General features: G+C 41.1%; 1 protein-coding gene across 1 annotated transcript in view; it reads right to left on the minus strand.

The window, feature by feature from the left end:
- Positions 1-19,338, minus strand: part of JAG2 (jagged canonical Notch ligand 2) — a 481,367-nt gene that overhangs the window by 293,638 nt on the left and 168,391 nt on the right. The window contains 1 exon segment of the mRNA XM_029598095.1: positions 9,013-9,067. Within this exon segment, the coding sequence (XP_029453955.1) occupies positions 9,013-9,067 (55 nt within the window).

A 19,338-nucleotide genomic window follows, 5' to 3' on the forward strand; every position in this document is an offset into this window, starting at 1 on the left:
GATGGATAGTTGGAGAAGGAAACTGTATCATGGTTGCCTCGGCTAAGCCGGGGCGATGTGTATCAGTTGAGCTTTGTCTGCTATGCACATTTGAATTGTCCTTGTTATGAGTGGTATGGGAGGAAAGGCGTATATAGGAGGCCTGTCGTCCACGGAATGAGGAAGGCATCATGAGCGATCCTGAATTGGCTTGGTCTTATCGAGCAGAATTTAGGGACTTGAACATTGATCTCCGTTGCAAAGAGATCTATCGAAGGTGTCCCCCACTGCATGATTATGTGTTGGGCTATTTCTGCATTGAGTGCCCATTTGTGAGGATGAAAGATGTGACTTAGCCTGTCCACTCTTGTATTTGCCACCCCTGGTAGGTAAGTTGCTTGCAGATATATGCAATTTCTGTGAGCGTGTTCGAAGATTGTCAGGGTCTCCTTGCAAAGGGACCATGAACCGGACCCTCCTTGTTTGTTGATGTAAAACATTACCACTTGATTGTCCGTGTAGATCATGACCCTGCGGCCCTTCAGGTGGTCTTGGAACACTTGTAATGCATTCCGAATCGCTCTGAGTTCCAATAAAATTATTTGCAGGTTCTGTTCCGAGATTGTCCATAACCCTTGTGTTTCGTAAATCTCGAGGTGTGCACCCCAGCCCTTGCGAGACGCATCTGTGGTTAAGACTGCATTGTGAGGAGGGGAACTGAACAATGCTCCCTTGGACAGGGTGGAGTCTAGGAGCCACCATGTTATGTGCCCTCTCATCTCGGAGGTCAACGATAACTTCTGTGTCAATGGTTGCGAGTGTTGTTTCCATTGACGTTTCAAGCCCCATTGCAGGCGTCTCATGTGTAGCCTGGTGTTGGGAACCATGAAAATAGCCACCGCCATGTGGCCTAGGACTACTAAAACTTGCTCGCCGAAGGTCTCAGAGTATGGCTCAATCCATGTAGAAGGTGAAGGAAGAGTGATATTCTGTCTTTTGGTAGGTATGCCCGGTTGCAAGTGGTGTCCAGGCATGCTCCTATGAATTGTAGCTGCTGTGTCTGTTGTAGGTGTGATTTCTGAAAATTGATCACCAATCCTAATTCCTGCAAGCATTGTATCACCCGATGGAGGTGATCGAGTAAGATGTTTGGAGCTGGGGCGATTATGAGCCAATCGTCTAGATATGGAAAAATGGTTATATTTTGTTGTCTGAGATGAGCCACCACCACAACCATGCATTTGGTGAAAACCCTGGGTGCAGCCGATAGTCCAAAAGGGAGAACTTTGTACTGGTAGTGTTGATGCATGTAGCGAAAGCATAGGTAACACCATGAGGATGGATGGATTGGAATGTGTGTGTAAGCATCCTTCAGATCGATGGAACACATCCAATCGCTGGTTTGAATCAGAGGAAGGATTGATTTCAACGATACCATTTTGAATTTCTCTTTGGTGAGAAATGTGTTTAATTCCCTTAGGTCTAGAATGGGACGAAGGCTACCCAACTTCTTGGGTATGAGGAAGTATGGGGAATAAAATCCTACTGATTGGGTCCCCGGGGAAATTTGTCGAATTGCTTGTTGTTTGCGAAGCAAAGCAATTTCCTCCCCCAGTTGTGGTTGGAAGTTGTTAATCTTGAGAGTGGAAAGATGAGGTAATATGGGTTTTGTGACAAACTGGAGTTGGTAACCGTGCCGTACTATCTCCAAAACCCATTGATCGGATGTTATCCTCTCCCAGGCTGCCAGGCAAGAATGAATCTTGCCGGGTGGTGCTTGATGCTGTGATGGTGGCTGGGTAACTAAAAAGATGGAGTCGATTTTACTGCAGTAGTCGGCTGTTGTGCCTGCTGTCGCTGGTTACGTGCTTTACCTCTATGTTGGTTGGAGGTATTCTGATGTGGAGCAGGACGCTGGTAAGAAGGGTATTGTCTGTGTTCGAAAGGACTGGTAAGACCTGTAAGGTCTCCTGGCATATGATTGCCGACGAGTAGATCCCATATAACAACGTGTGATCGAATAGTGAGGTTGTGATGTTAATGATTGTACTGCTAGAGCTTCCTCCTTCAGTTTACCTACTGTGTCCTGGAATCGTTCTCCGAACAGGTTATCTCCTGTACATGGGAGATTTGTTAGTTTCTCGTGTAAATCTTCACGTATCGAGCTTGAGCGTAACCATGCTAGTCTTCGGGCTGCAATGGCTGTTGCAGATGCCCTGGAAGATGTTTCATAGATTGACCTCAAAAGGTGTCGAAAACACTCTTCCATGTCATGTAGAGGCGGAGGTATCTGATCCGCAGTCGAAGACAACATACCTTTTTTATAGCTTGTATGCACTCATATAGGTATTGTACCATGTAGAATTGATGGTGCATAATTCAGGCATTCAACATTGAGTTACAGTATATTTTTCTTCCAAACTCATCCAACTATTTGTTGTCTTTGCCTGGTGAGTATGAGGAATGTGACTTCGTTTTCTTAAATCTTTGCATCGCCGACTCTACCACAATTGAAGCATGAGGTAATTGTGGAATAGAGTATGGTGATGTTTTACTCATACGGAATTTTATGTCCGTCTTCCTGGAAACCGCTGAGATTGCGTAAGGTGCTTCCCAGGATTTCTGTAAGACAGAATGCAGGAGTTCTTGTGGTGGAAGAGATGTTGATTCTCCTGGAGTATCGAAAATCTTTAGGAGACCAAGGGTTTCTGATCTAGGGTCTGTCTCTTTTTGGACCTCTAGATGCAATATTGTACCCAATTTTTCCAGAAACTTTAGGTTTGTAAGGTCTTCCGGAGGGGAATATGGCTCCTGAGGTTGTTCCTGCGGATCCAATGGGAATCCCGTAAATGATGGGGATGTTTGCGGTGAAGGAGAATCAAAAGATGTATCCTGTTTATAATTCTGTGAAGTTGGCCAGTTGACTATGGGAGATGCTGGAGGCTCCACCAACGGTTCTCTAGGAGTCTGTGTGTTATGCTCTGGAGAACTGACAGAGGCAAGATTATACATTTTGAATGATGACTGAAGTGTTTCATAAAATCCTGCTAAAGATTGGGACAATTGATAAAATGCCTCTTTTGTACGAGGGGGCATTATTGTACGGTCATCTGGTTCTTGTGACTCACATGCTTTAGGTTGCATTAGAGTGGTTTGAGGTAAAGTACTAGATACTTTATGGTCTTTCTGTTTCTTTTCACAAATTATGTCCATCGAATCCTCTGAAGCTGTAGAAGCATTAGAGGAAGCAACTTGTATTACCTCTGTGGGAGAAGGGATTTGAAGTTGGTACATGAGATTTAGAAGTCGAAGGGCTTACTTCCCATGTTGCACTCCTCTTTGCTGATTTTTTGTGGTGGGGAGTGCCGTGAGTGCTTGTGATAATAGTGTGATGACGAGTCTGTATGACTTCTACGTGAAGACTGATCACTTTCTACGTTTTATTGTAAACTCTGTGGAAGTAGCTCTCGAAGAAAGGGAAGTACCCGAACGAGGTGGGGTTATCGATGGAGAGGTGGAGTAAGACCTCTGAGTGTCCACATCATCGTTTTAGCCCATGACATGGGTGTTCCTGTGTTTTGTTCACCGATTTGGAGTTGTGCGCAGATCTAGACTTGTGCGCATATCTTTTTGATTCCATGCGCACAAGAGCTATCGGCGCAGATGCCGTCGGCGCCATGCTCGCAGGGTCCTTCGGCGCCACATGCGCAGTAGTCTTTTGCGCCGATACTTTTTCAGGTGCGGAAGTGTTATGTGCCGTCGTTGATTTATGCGCAGAAGGCACGTTAGGCACAGAAGTTTTAGGCACCGAGATTTTTGTCGCCAATGTCTCTTATGTCGGTGGTTCTAGCTCTATGGCTTGTTTAAAATCCGATGGCCTTTGCCGGCTCTCCAAGTCCTTACCTCCAAGATTGGAGGACTGAGGATCCCACGATGATGCCCTCTTTTTTGAGGGAGCCTGTAAGATAGCGGGGCCAGGTGACGAATGAGCCTGCGATGGCTCCAGTGAGACAAAAAGTTCCTGAAGCCTGTAGGCCCGTTGTTTCAGGGCTCTCGGAGACATCCTTGAACAAAATTCACAATCCTCACGATTGTGATCTGGCCCCAGGCATCGGGAACATCGGTCATGGCCATCCGTGACAGACATTACCTTGCCGCAATTACAGGGTTTAAACCCTGATTTTGACATTTTTAATTTATTAACGCTGAGGAGAAGAACAGCTCCGCGTGCGATCCCACGCGCGGAAAGAACAGACTGAGGAGATTCCGTTACTTTCCTGTGCGGGAACACACGCACAGCCGCAGAGAGCAAAACTCTAATCTTTGCTTTGACAAGCTCCGCCTCCTGGACCTGATTGACAGATCCCATGACAGCATGGCTAATTCAGCCCTGCTATCGACGGGAAAACCATGATAGAACAAAGTTTCTGTATTTCTTCTTGAATCTCCAATTGGTTCCTTTTATAAATGTGATGTCCACTTTCTATTACCTGACTGGAGCAAAAGCAACAATATTCCAAACAGACTACAGATCCTTATATGGAAGGAACTTCAAGCAAGTTTTGAGACAAAAGTCCTAGTACAAGCTGGAATGGTGTGTTCAGCTATTTCTGAGTATTTCCTTATCTAAGTAACCAACTACTCCTTAATACCCAAGTTTCTGTGCATATACCAATTCCTTATCTTCAGAGGTTAATCTGTAACAGGCAGAGTTTAAAGGGGGGGCAATGGCCTCCCACATGAAAAAGGCCAGTCCAAGACCATATCACAGCAGAATATAGGAATAAGACTGAGCCAGCACATACTCTCCTAACAAGCCCTACCTCCTATACATATTAGAATGCCATTTTTTCATTTCTGTAAGTTTGGGTATTTCTTCTGTCTCTAACTCCAAGTCCAGTGCCATCCTGTTTTCAGCCTATATTCCCTGCAGGTCTTATACCAAACATTATATGCCAATGCTCTTAGCCAAGGCCATAGTCTTTTGCTTGTATTGCTGTAAGTCATTAATTAGGAAACTGTACATTTCTATTGCCTAATTCACACTGCCTCCTCAGGGCATTAGAACTTCTTGAAAGATCACTTTTAAAAAATTCATAGTTCATAGCTATACTTTTGATTTTTCTGTGTGGGAAGAATCCCAGGTACAAGTTTGGTCAATGCCTCTACTAGAAATGCAGAATATGGCAGATAAGGACCATTAGGATTATCTAATCTGCCCAATTTCCTTTGTGTTGCAAAGTCATAGGCTCTAGCTTTCCCCTTAACAAGTATTAATACTCTATGCTTATCCCATGTCATCTTAAATTTTTACTGTTTTGTCTCTACCACTGCCCCTGAGAAGCTGTTCCACACATTACCACCCTTTCACTAAAGAAATAATTTTCTATTACTCCCAAGTCTACCACTGCTCACCCTCATCATGGCTTCTTGTTCTAAAGATTTTTTTTACGGAAAAATATTTGCTTGTTTATTATAACGAGGTAGTTGAATATTTACTATATTATATAGAAACACAGAAACATAGAAATGACAGCAGAAGACGACCAAACGGCCCATCCAGTCTGCCCAGCAAGTTTCGCACTTATCTGTTACTCTTGGCTCTTAGTAACCCTTTGGTTCCATTTCCCTTCCACCCCCACCATTAATGCAAAGAACAGTGTTGGAGCTGCATCTAAGTGAAATATCTAGCTTAATTAGTTAGGGGTAGTAACCGCCGCAATAAGCAAGCTACACCCATGCTTATTTGTTTACTCAGACTATGTGATTCAGTCCTTGTTGGTTGTTGTCTGTATATAGATCCACTTTTCTTCATTCCCCCTGCCATTGAAGCAGAGAGCTATGCTGGATATGCACTTAGTATCAGACTTTCTCCCCTACCGTTGAAGCAGAGAGCTATGCTGGATATGCACGTAGTATCAGACTTTCTCCCCTGCCGTTGAAGCAGAGAGCTATGCTGGATATGCATTGAAAGTGAAGTATCAGGCCTATTTGGTTTGGGGTAGTAACCGCCGTAACAAGCAAGCTACTCCCTGCTTTTTGTGAAATCTTTTTCCACATTTCCTCTTGCCGTTGAAGCTTGGAGCAATGTTGGAGTCGCATTAACCGTGTGTATGTTTATTGAATAAGGGTATTATCTCCAGGTAGTAGTCTTCATTCCCGCGAGCCACCCACTCTTCATTCACGTCCTCTAGACTTTATGGATCCACAGTGTTTATCCCACGCCCCTTTGAAGTCTTTCACAGTTCTCGTCTTCACCACTTCCTATTATCCCCTAATCTTAGGATCCTTGAGTCATTTAATAGAGCTTTTGGTGTAGAAATGGCAGCTTCTCTGAGCTGCCTCTTACTTTGTTTAAATCCCTTTTAGAGATTCTACTCTTCTAAGAAGTAGAATCTCTAGAAAACAGCGCCAAGAAATATAATCTAAGATTTTTAAATTTTCCTCAAGTGATTGGGGAATTACCCCTAGTCACTTTAAAAAAGTTTCTATTTGAAATACTTGGTGCTGTTTCTGGGGAAACTATAAATATAGTAAATTGCTACTTTTTGCCAAAAAATAGAAATGCAAATAATAGGTCTGACTTACCATTTCAGGGAGACCTCACCAATTTTCTGGAGTCTAGCGCTCAGATTATTGAATGGGGAACCCTTTTGGTAAGTTTTTTCTCACTTAAAGATATTAATTTAATTATGAAGAATTACTTTCAAAAATATCCTGTCAATTTTATGGATAAACAAATAAAGATATTCCCAGACTTGGCATATCCAACACAATTAAGAAGGAAAGCCTTTTTGGCACTACGCCAAGAGGCAATTGGTTTGCCTTAGGTTATACCTTTACTTTAAGATTTCCATGCAAATGTGTAATGAAAAAACAAAATGACATTTATCTTCTTTACACCAGAACAATTAAAAGGGTTTATAGAATCAAGGAAATTACCATCTTCTTCTTCCCCTATCCCGAGTTAGTATAAATGGAAATATAGCAGGGATTATGAGAAGGGCCCTGTTTAAAGTAATTTAAGTGATATACACTCCCTATTGGTTTTCTTATTGTGCAATTAGCCCTCAGGTATTTTTAATACTAATGAATTGGGTTTTTTGGTTTTTTTTCTCATTAAAGATTTATGCTTATTGTATTTCTTGAGGAATATTTTCTGATTTAAAATAATGAAACCCAGTACATGTATTTCTATGCAAATATTGATATGTTTGTAACAATTGAAAATGAGAAATAAATTAATTAAAAAAAAAATCCCTTTTAGAGGCATGGCCCCCAGAACTAATACCTTCAGAAGAGATCACACCAATGACCTGTACAGAGGATATCACCACCTCCATTTTTTCTAACAGTCATAACTCGCTATACACCATAGCATTCTACTTGATCTATAGTCATGTCATATTGTTTTATAAAGTCAGTTTTACATCTAGTATTTCAAAAACCTATTTTAAAAAGTACATCCAATAAATTCACATAAAGAAAAAATTCACAATCTAATATTTACATTTAATTTTTACCCCTATTTTTGTATTTCTGCCTCAATTTTTTTTCCTCCTCAGTCTTCTAGTTTCTTTTCCTGGTCTCCTCTCATTCCAGAGTCCTTTCTCTCAATAGGCTGCAGCTGTGTTCCTTTACCTGTGCTAGGCACCTCCCTCTTACTGCGATGGCTTTGGCCTGGTTCTCCCTCCTCAAGCTGTCAGCTATGTTTAGACCGGGGAAAGGAAAGCACTGCAGCCAGACACGATTGCTTAGCAAGCCATAACTTGTTTTCTGATCTGCTTCATAAGGAGTGTCCAACTATTCCAAATCTTAAAGACTGCAAAAATAACCCAAACCAACCCTTCTTACTAACCCCTCTGCAAAATCAAATACAAAAAGATTGATCAGAACCAGCTTAAAGACTGATCTTCATGCTCTTCACTGATGACTTGTTTCCTTAGAGTGACATAGTAAGAGAACAACATAGTAAATTATAGGCATGTGCATTTGTTGCTCCATTCATTTGATTTGTTTTGGCGATACAAGAGCATCTGACAAATGGATTAGAGTGCATGCAGAAACGAATAGTATGCATGTCAGATACACACATATACTGAAATGAATCAAATAAATGGAGCAACAAATGTACATGCCTAGCAAATGATAGCAGATACCATCTACATAGCAAGTTCTCAGTAGTAACTGCTGCTCTATGCATGTTAACTCCATTTAGAAATGTTATAATCCAAAATTAATAGTTTAACCCTTTTCTTTGTATCTATCCTCTAGTCAGAGATCATCTGCATTTATTTCTAATGGCTATTTACTATTGCTCTATTGCCTATCAGTTCATTTCTAACCCAATCACTTCATCTATCACCCAAGCCAGCATCAATTTTGGTCATTTGCTAAGTTACTAGATTGTAGGACAGTTTCATAAGGTTTACTGAAATCCAAGTATATTACATCTAGTGCTTATCCCAATATAAATTATTTAATCAACTAATCAAAGAAATTGATCAGATTTGACATGTTCATCTGATAAAATCATGCTGTTTCAGATCCTACACACTAAAATTCAGTCTCCTAGATGTTAGTTGGGGGGCACTATTTTTTTCTACTGTAGCTCTCAATATATTCTTGAAATGCAAAACCTCGACTATCCCAAGTTCTAAACAAAGTTGATTCCAATACTAATGGTAAACACTAAAAACATACATGACTATATCTTAACTAATCTGGTTACACTATTCCCAGAATTTTGTCTACGGCTGTTTTAAATTAAATGACAATGAACATATTCAGAAAATATAAATGGCAGACACCTCTCTATGTACACCTATTGAAAAAACAAGTGGTAATTTGATCAGTGTGAATTTTTTTTTTTTTTTTATTACCTCTCGTTTTTAAATAAAAGAACATATTCAAAAATGATTAGTAGATAGAATTTACCCTCACAAATTCATGAATCTGTGTTCCACCACAAACTGTCTATTCACTCAATGCTGAAATAAGCCATGTGTTAGAAGTTTAATAATTCGCACTCACCTGATTTTGTTTCATTATCCCAGTCCCAAGCTTCTAAAATTAGTGTGAATGATCTCTGAAAATAAATATACATGCAAAATTAAAGCTCATAGAAAAATATTGCTTTAAAAATATTGCTTTAAAAAAAGCATGCCCTATAATTTGTGATGTGCAACAGAAAAATTTGTTTTGTTTTTTCCATTTTATATTAGTATGCACATAAGAGGTAATTTTAAAAGGAATTACATGTGTAAATGTAGCATACTATCATAGATATTTTTAAAAAGCCATTTATGCGCATAGACAGTAACTTTTAAACAGCCGCGCAGGTGCACATGAATGCGTGTATGCTGTCTCGCACCAAAGGACACAGCCATTCCATAATATACACGTGTATATGCACGCATGTTATAAAATAGGCTGGATGTGTGCATGTGCATGCAAATGCTGCCTCTACCGTGAAAGTGGGGGGAATTTTATAAGGTATGCACATCGATGCAGTTACCATTTTCCCCAGGTAATGGATGAGACTCCCTAATGTCCCTAGTTAAATAGCCTCCCTTTATGCTGTTAGCACCAACTCTTAAAACCCCACTGACTAGCCTTTTTAAATTTATTTTTATTTCTTACACGCCATTCATAGCAGTAGGGGACCTTCCTCACACTTGGGCACATAAAAACTTACACACACATTTTATATTAAAATCCTGGTAAGCCCATGTCCTGCCCATGCACCACCCATACCACACCCTGTCCCTCTTTTCAACTTATTTGTGCACATACTGGGAGATACATGCAGACTGTCTTAAATTTGCACTGTGCGAGCTGACCCAACTTCTGTGCATCTCCTAACTTTGACACGCACCAGGCGTTTTAAATTCACCCAATAAAGTGTACTTACAGTTGTATAACTTATGGATAATTCAGTGGCATATATTGTAGCAATTTTCATAAGCCCACTTACACAGGTAAAGTGAATTTACACATGTAAAACCCAGTTTTAAGCAAGTAAATGTTTTTTAAAATTAGACCTGAACGTTTTAGTGGAGAAACACATTCTGACTGAATCAATTTAGTATGTGTACATTTGATTTAGTGTATACTAATAAAGTATGCATGCATTAAACAAAACAAAATGACAGCACATTCTTACCACATAATTAACCAGTAGTATTACAAGGTGTTCCATGTGAAGGCACTCAACTACTGCTTTAACTACTAGAAAATCTATCAATAAAATTAAGAGATTGAGTGCCCTAGACTCAGTTCTAGATGCCTAAAGTTAGGCTGAAAATTCTTTAACTTTGGTATCCTAGAATAGAGGCCTACTTTTTATTTGTCTACATTCAGTTGCTTAAGTTAGTTACTGAGCATTTTTCAAGCTAGGCACCTAACACTTACTGCTCAGTAACTTACACTTACTGATGACTACACCCACTTTTTAGGTGCCTAAAATTTAGGAACCCAGTGCATCTAAATTTATACTCTGGTCTACTTAGTTTTCAAAAAGGTACCAATTTAGATGCCTGTTTCTAGACGTTACACCTAAACCCTTTGAAAATTGACCCCTGAAATGTTATTTCTTCTTTTTGTACAAGCAACTTCACAGGTCTAGACACTAGATTATCTTGTCAATGGCCAAACTGCACTGCTTTACTAAAAATATATACATTGTGACCTTAGGACAAATACACTTATGTATACATATGAAAAACATTCAAATATTTAACAAGCTTCAATAAAAACATGGGTAGATGAAGTTTTGCATAGAAAACTCAAGGACAATGGGGTCAAGATGTGAATTTACAGAGAAAAGTTAGAGGAAACATGAGAACACACTTTACTAAGAAGATGGAAGACTCCTGCAATAGATTATTAGCAAAGGAAGTAGCAAACAAAGCCACGACAGAATTTAAAAATACTCAGGACATGTGGGATATGAACAGAAGAAATGAGAAAGGGGTTCTGAATGTTTGCTCAGTCTTACAGCGCTTGATAAAGAGTCAAAAAAGGGGAAAATAAAAGCCAAAAGGCACTGGGTGGTACTGTGGCTGCATTAGACTTCCAAGAAACTGGGGTAGCCTGCACACAGAGAAGCCTTAAGATTTGTATAACAGCCACACTATTTTTGATGGCTGTTTGGATTATTACAAAGGTTAATGGGAAAACAGGAAGCCTGCATGAAGGATTAAGTATGAGGCTTGTAACAACCACAGAAGACGGCAAGGTGTGGCAAAACCTAACAGTGGAAGTTAGCACCGTAATGGAATTTACACATGATTGGTACACAGAATAGTTGGAACAGGATTGAGAGGCCGGGTAAAACATTGAAGAGAAACTGTTGATTTAAAAAAAAAAAAGAAAAAAGCCACTAAACCAGGGACATGTACACAATTTAAATAAACTTACAAAAAATGCAGTTTTTAATATAGCAATTAAACTTTTTTTTTAATTTTATTGAATTTTAAACATTAAAAGAAATAGAATATTTTCAGAACTGAAATACAGATCTTAGCAAAATAGCTTAAAGAAAACAGATGTTCTGTAACTATTTTCCATTCATTCTAGGAAATATGGGGAAACCAAGATGTGTAAGGAAGCAGTTATACAAAAGGAAAATAAACATCAATACAAATGCTGTCTAGTTCACTCTGAACTACTTAACTGTACCAACCCACAGTGGTGGTTCCTAGGAATGAGAATCAAAATAAGAGCATAATTGATCTGGGTCATTAAATGCATACTTAGAATCTTTATACATAATCATACATCTACAAAGAAATCGTAGTATGAATTTTGCCCCTCTAGCAATTACCTCCCCCCTCATTGCAATGAACTTTCTTCTTCTAAGTTGGGTATTACTTGCAATGTCCGGATATATTCTAATCGGGTGACAATAGAAGTTCAATTTTTAAATCGGAACAAGGATCTAAGAACACTACACCAGATTTTTAAATCTGCTCGCTACCTGGCACGCACATTATAAAATATGGGGGTTGGCACGCACAAGGGGGTGCACACTAGTGAACCTTGCACGCGCCGAGCCCTAGGAGAGCCCAGATGGCTTTCCCCGTTCTGAGGCTGTTCCGAAATCGGAGTGGCATGCGAGGGAACTCTCCTTCCGCGCCCCCCCCCCCCCCCACCTTCCCCTCCCCTACCCAACCCGCCCCCCCATACCTTTATTTCATAAGTTACATAAGAACATGCCATACTGGGTCAGACCAAGGGTGCATGAAGCCCAGCATCCTGTTTCCAACTGTGGCCAATCCAGGCCATAAGAACCTGGCAAGTACCCAAAAACTAAGTCTATTCCATGTTACCGTTGCTAGTAATAGCGGTGGTTATTATCTAACTCAACTTAATTAATAGCAGGTAATGGACTTCTAGTCCAAGAACTTATCCAATCCTTTTTTTTAAACACAGCTATACTAACTGCACTAACCACATCCTCTGGCAACAAATTCCAGAGTTTAATTGTGCGTTGAGTGAAAAAGAACTTTCTCCGATTAGTTTTAAATGTGCCACATGCTAACTTCATGGAGTGCCCCCTAGTCTTTCTATTATCCGAAAGAGTAAAAAAATGATTCACATCTACCCATTCTAGACCTCTCATGATTTTAAACACCTCTATCAAATCCCCCCTCAGTCATCTCTTCTCCAAGCTGAACAGCCCTAACCTCTCTAGTCTTTCCTCATAGGGGAGCTGTTCCATTCTCTTTATCTTTTTGGTAGCCATTCTCTGTACCTTCTCCATCGCAATTATATCTTTTTTGAGATGCGGCAACCAGAATTGTTCACAATATTCAAGGTGCGGTCTCACCATGGAGCGATACAGAGGCATTATGACATTCTCCATTTTAGCCACCATTCCCTTTCTAATCATTTCCAACATTGTTTGCTTTTTTGACTGCCACAGCACACTGAACCGATCATTTCAATGTGTTATCCACTATGATGCCTAGATCTCTTTCTTGGGTAGTAGCACCTAATATGGAACCAACATAGTGTAACTATAGCATGGGTTATTTTTCCCTATATGCATCACCTTGCACTTGTCCACATTAAATTTCATCTGCCATTTAAATGCCCAATTTTCCAACCTCACAAGGTCTTCCTGCAATTTATCACAATCTGCTTGTGATTTAACTACTCTGAACAATTTTGTATCATCTGCAAATTTGATTACCTCACTCGTCGTATTTCTTTCCAAATCATTTATAAATATATTGAAAATTAAGGGTCCCAGTACAGATCCCTGAGGCACTCCACTGCCCACTCCCTTCCACTGAGAAAATTGTCCATTTAATCCTACTCTGTTTCCTGTCTTTTAGCCAGTTTGTAATCCATGGAAGCACATCGCCACCTATCCCATGATTTTTTACTTTTCCTAGAAGCCTCTCATGAGGAACTTTGTCAAATGCCTTCTGAAAATCCAAGTATACTACATCTACCGGTTCACCTTTATCCATATGTTTATTAACTCCTTCAAAAAAGTGAAGCAGATTTGTGAGGCAAGACTTGCCTTGGGTAAAGCCATGCTGACTTTATTCCATTAAACCATGTCTCTCTATATGTTCTGTGATTTTGTTGTTTAGAACACTTTCCACTATTTTTCTTGGCACTGACGTCAGGCTAACCGGTCTAATTTCCCAGATCTCCCCTGAAGCCCTTTTTAAATATGGGGGTTACATTAGCTATCCTCCAGTCTTCAGATACAATGGATGATTTTAATGATAGGTTACACATTTTTACTAATAGGTCTGAAATTTCATTTTTTAGGTCGGAGGGAACAGATGGATTTTTACGCTCGACACTGTTTCCCCTAAAGGACTTAATAAAGATATCGAATGGTACCTTTTTGACTGACTGAGTGAATGGATCCGCCTATTGGTAATTGGGTTAGACAGTTCTCGCGAGATCATCCGTTTTTCGCGCCTTTCTCCCTCTTTAAATGACTGTCACCTGTGAGGGCGCTTGCGCTCCGGTTACTGTTGTCAAAGGTATGTGAACTGTAAGTAGTAATGTTTTAGTAGCCATTTGTTCCATTATTTATTTACTTACATTTGCCTTGTATTGCAGATTATAATTGTACTTTGGTCCCTCCCGATGCAGCCATAGCGAAACACGGGACCGTGTCGGGGGACTGCTATAACTTACTGCTATGAACTACGGAGTTGCCAATATAACATTTCTGATACACTGAATACGTTTGGAATAAAATAGTATTTACTGAAACTGTTGGTGGTAGTAAGATTTGTCCTGCACCAGTGTTTCCTAGTAATTGAAGTCTCCCATTATTACTGCACTACCAATTTGGTTAGCTTCCCTAATTTCTCTTAGCATTTCACTGTCCATCTCACCATCTTGACCAGGTGGACGGTAGTATACCCCTATCACTATAGTCTTCCCCGACACACAAGAGATTTCTATCCATAAAGATTCAATTGTGCATTTAGTCTCATGCAGAATGTTTATCCTGTTGGACTCTATGCCATCCCTGACAAAGCGCCACACCTCCTCCCGGGGGCTCCTCTCTGTCATTGTGATATAATTTGTACCCCGGTATAGCACTGTCCCATTGGTTATCCTCCTTCCACCATGTCTCTGAGACACCAATTAAGTCTATGTCATCATTCACTGCTATACATTCTAATTCTCCCATCTTACTTCTTAGACTTCTGGCATTAGCATACAAACATTTCAAAGTTTGTTTTTTGTTTGTATTTTCATTCTGCTTTTTAATTGATAGGGATAAGTTAGAATTTTTTTTAGCTCAGGTGAGTTTTTAGTTACAGGCACTTGGACTACTTTTCTTATTGGAACCTCACTGTCGGGATGCCCTAATTCTAATGCATCATTAGTATCCTTTGAAGATACCTCTCTCCGAACCATGCGCTGCTGAGCGACTGTCTGCTTTCCCCTTTGTTCTAGTTTAAAAGCTGCTCTATCTCCTTTTTAAAGGTTAGCGCCAGCAGTCTGGTTCCACCCTGGTTAAGGTGGAGCCCATCCCTTTGGAAGAAACTCCCCCTTCCCCAAAAGGTTCCCCAGTTCCTAACAAAACTGAATCCCTCTTCCTTGCACCATCATCTCATCCATGCATTGAGACTCCGGAGCTCTGCCTGCCTCTGGTGACCTGCGCGTGGAACAGGGAGTATATCAGAGAATGCTACCCTGGAGGTTCTGGATTTAAGTTTTCTACCTAAGAGTCTAAATTTGGCTTCCAGAACCTCCCTCCCACATTTTCCTATGTGGTTGGTGCCCACATGTACCACGACAGCCGGCTCCTCCCCAGCACTATCTAAAATCCTATCTAGGTGACACGTGAGGTCTGCCACCTTCGCACCAGATAGGCATGTTACCAGGCGATCCTCACCAGCCACCCAGCTGTCTACATTCCTAATAATGGAATCACCTATGACGGCCGACCTAACCCTTCCCTCCTGGGCAGTAGGCCTTGGGAAGATATCCTCGGTACGAAAGGATAGTGCATCATCTGGAGAGCAGGTCCTTGCTATAGGATCCTTTCCTGCTACACCAGGTTGATGCTCTCCAATCATGAGACCTTCTTCCTCCAAGGCAGCACCAGGGCTGCCAGCCTGAAGTTGGAACTTGGCTACTATGTCCCTGAAGGTATCATCTATATACCTCTGTCTGCCTCAGCTCCTCCAGGTCTGCCACTCTAGCCTCCAGAGATCGGACTCGTTCTCTGAGAGCCAGGAGCTCTCTGCATCGCATGCACATGTACAACTTCTCACCGGTAGGTAAAAATTCATACATGTGACACTCGATGCAAAAGGCTGGGAAGCCTCCCTCTTGCTGCTGGACTGCTGCCTTCATCTCAATTTTAAATAGTACCTAGTTAAGTTTTTGGTTGCTATGGGAGTAGGAATGTGTCTAATTAACGTCCTCTGGGCAGGCGTAGGTTGCGTGAGCTGGCCGAGTGCCTGCGCGCAATATCCTGGCACAGTCGCTGTGCTGGAGGCCTCGGTCCCACCCCCGCCCCTTTCACAAACCCCCGGAACATACACGCGTCCCAGGGCCTATGCAAAATAGGCTCGGCGCGCGTAGGGCTTTTAAAATCTGGCCCATTGTCTCTCTCCATGGCAAATGTAAATTGAACTAACAAGGTAGCTCTTCTTTTTATATCCATCTCAAAGGATTTCTCCAACAGATCAGACAAATCCATGTTTATATCTAGTTGATTTTCTTGTTGTGAAATCATATCTTTAGAAGAAGGTTGGGGCAAATAAGTGCCTGATCTGGATACTTTAATATATTCAGAAGGTAACTCTTGAATTAATCATTTGCCGATATCATCTTCATCTTAGAGAAATTTAAAATCCTAAGATTTGCCCTTCTCATTTGATTTTCAATTATCTCCAATTTATCCGTGTGTATTTTTTCAGATTTTTTAAGATTTGGATTTTCTCCACATCTTCTATTTTTCCCTCCATTGCTTTTACCGCTGTTTCCATATTTTCCATTTTTGTCTCCAAAATCTGGGTTTTACCGATGGCCTCTTGTACTGTCGTAGTCAAATTATTTATGGATTTATGCATAATCATCAACATATTCCAAATTTCTTTTATTGTTATTTTTTGTGGTGCAATGAATGGGGTAGTAAACAAAACTCTTATTTTATCGTTCTCCGTTCCTACCTCCTCTGGGCCCTCTCCAGGCTGGTCCTGGTGTTGTTGTGCCTCACCTTGGCTCCTGGAACCCAGTACTCCCGGGTTCACCAAAGAACCGAGTAATCCCTCAGCTCTTCTCTGGATGCCAAGATTCATTGGGGTAGATTTTTCTCTCAAAATCTCAGGTAAAATTTCCTCCTCTCTCAACCCCGTCGGTGGTTCGGGTGTCGTTGGTGCTCCTGGGCTTAAAGATGTCTCATAGGTCAGGGGGCTCGGTAACTGCTCCTTGCTGATTACCCCAGCAATCTCACCTCCAGGCTGTATTGGCGGAGTCCTCGCAAAAAAAGCCTCTATCCGCGGCTGTCTCAATTCGGAAACTGGAATCTAAGCTGAATCTTTAACTCTGGCTTTCCTCTTAGTATGAGGCATGTTTTAAAAGTACTTTCCAAGGAAAAAGAAGGAAGTAACCAGAGAAGTAACAGCAATAGCCAGGAGCTGCTGTGCTCACTACACAGCGGCCATCTTGGTCTCCTTAGCAATTTAAAAATTTTTATACACAAGTTTCATTGTTAAAAAAATAAATAAATAAATAAATAAAAAGATACATAACTTTTAGAAAACCAATCCAAGGACAAAGTAATAGAAATTAATTTCTGAATCAAAAATCAAAACAAAATATAAAAAACATTTGCAAACACACAAAAAAAAACCTTGAACCATTAATACATCAAAACAAATCTTCCCGTCTCAATATATGTAAAACTTATCCCAACCACCATTTTTTTTTTGTTTGGTTAACATAATCCATCAAATAGCCTAGTGGTTAGAGCAGTGGACTGTGAACCAGGAGACCAGGGTTTGAGTCCTGCTGTAGCTCCTTGTGACCTTGGGCAAGTCACTTTACCCTCCATTGCCTCAGGTACAAAAACTTAGATTGTAAGCCCTCTGGGGATTGAGAAATACAGTACCTGAATGTAAACCGGTGTGATATCTCAATTGAGATCGAATGTCGGTATATAAAAATAAAAAAATAAAAATAAAAAACACCCATGTATTTAAACACAAAATAGACAAACTTTATTCTCGCTCTACTACAATATCAATTATCTTCCTATTGTGGTATTATCACAATAATATCGAAGACCCCATACACATTTATTCCAACACGATTATTCTGATTGTTGGTTCAAAAAGTCCACATCACCACATAGCGGAAAATTTTCCTGCTTGTGCAGTTGCTTTCTTGGCTCCTATATTGTAATGCTGACTTCATATCACCAGCAGATCCAGTGACAAATCCACAAACATACTATGGCAGCAACTTTTCCTGCTTACATGGCAGCACTCTTCACCCTGATGATATAATGCTGACTCACATACCACCCAATCCAGGCATTTGGTTAGCCTCTCGTACAAGGCTGCATCAGGGGGGAGTATAACAAAAATAGCACATGTTGCTTACCTGTAACAGTTGTTCTCATAGGACAGCAGGATGTTAGTCCTCACATAACGGTGACATCACAGGATGGAGCCCAATCACTGAACACTTTTGTCAAAGTTTCTAGAACTTTGACTGGCCCCCTACTGGGCATGCCCAGCATGGCACTAACCCTGCAACCAGCAGGGGTCCCCCTTCAGTCTTGTTTAAAAAGCTACAGTAAGTGCCGAAAAATAAAATAAGAAACGAAACGAACCCAACATCGTGGGGTGGCGAGCAGGTTTCGTGAGGACTAACATCCTGCTGTCCTGTGAGAACACCTGTTACAGGTAAGCAACATTTGCTTTCTCACAGGACAATCAGGATGGTAGTCCTCACATATGGGAGTACCGAGCTGAGGATGTCAGAGTATGCACCAAATGTACCCAAAGACGTGCAACAGGCACAACAACTGGGGTAGAATTTGGTTGAGGGCATCCTGAGCCCCAACAGGCAGGCGGAAGGGTGTTGGTACGTCAAATTGTAAATAGGTTACGCAGGACAGATTGGCCGAAGATGGAATCTTGTCTTCCAGCCTTGTCCAAACAATAGTGGGCTGTAAAGGTATGGAGAGAACGCCAGGTGGCAGCCCTGCAAATGTCAGGAAGCAGCACAGAGCGTAGGTGTGCTAATGAAGTCGCCATGGCCCTCACAGAGTGTGCTTTAACACTGTCTTGAAGTGGAATGCCTGCTTGCTGATAGCAAAAGGATACGCAGTCTGCTAACCAGGAGGAGAGAGTCTGCTTACCCACAGCCTGCCCCAATTTGATGGAATGGAAAGAGACAAACAATTGAGTGCTTTTCCTGTGGGCAGCTGTACGGTCTAGGTAGAATGCTAGAGCCTGTTTACAGTCAAGGGTATGCAGAGCCTGCTCTCCTGGATTGGAATGGGGCCTGGGAAAAAAGGTAGGCTGTATAATGGATTGATTGAGATGAAACTCTGATACTACCTTAGGCAAGAACTTAGGGCGAGTGCAGAGTACCGCCCGGTCCTGCAGAAGTTTAGTTTAAGGCAGATACGTACCTAGGGCCTGTAACTCATTAACTCTGCAAGCCGAAGTGATCGCCAAAAGGAAAATCAATTTCCATGTGAGAAAACGAAGTTCACAGGATTGGAGAGGCTTGAATGGTGGTTTCATGAGCCTCCCTAAAACCAGATTAAGGTCCCAAGAAGGGGCCGGAGGATGCAGAGGAGGCTTGAGGTGAAGCAAGCCCTTCAGAAAACGTGTTACAAGAGGT

Source organism: Rhinatrema bivittatum, chromosome 4 (assembly GCF_901001135.1).
Source record: "Rhinatrema bivittatum chromosome 4, aRhiBiv1.1, whole genome shotgun sequence".
Classification (NCBI taxonomy): domain Eukaryota; kingdom Metazoa; phylum Chordata; class Amphibia; order Gymnophiona; family Rhinatrematidae; genus Rhinatrema; species Rhinatrema bivittatum.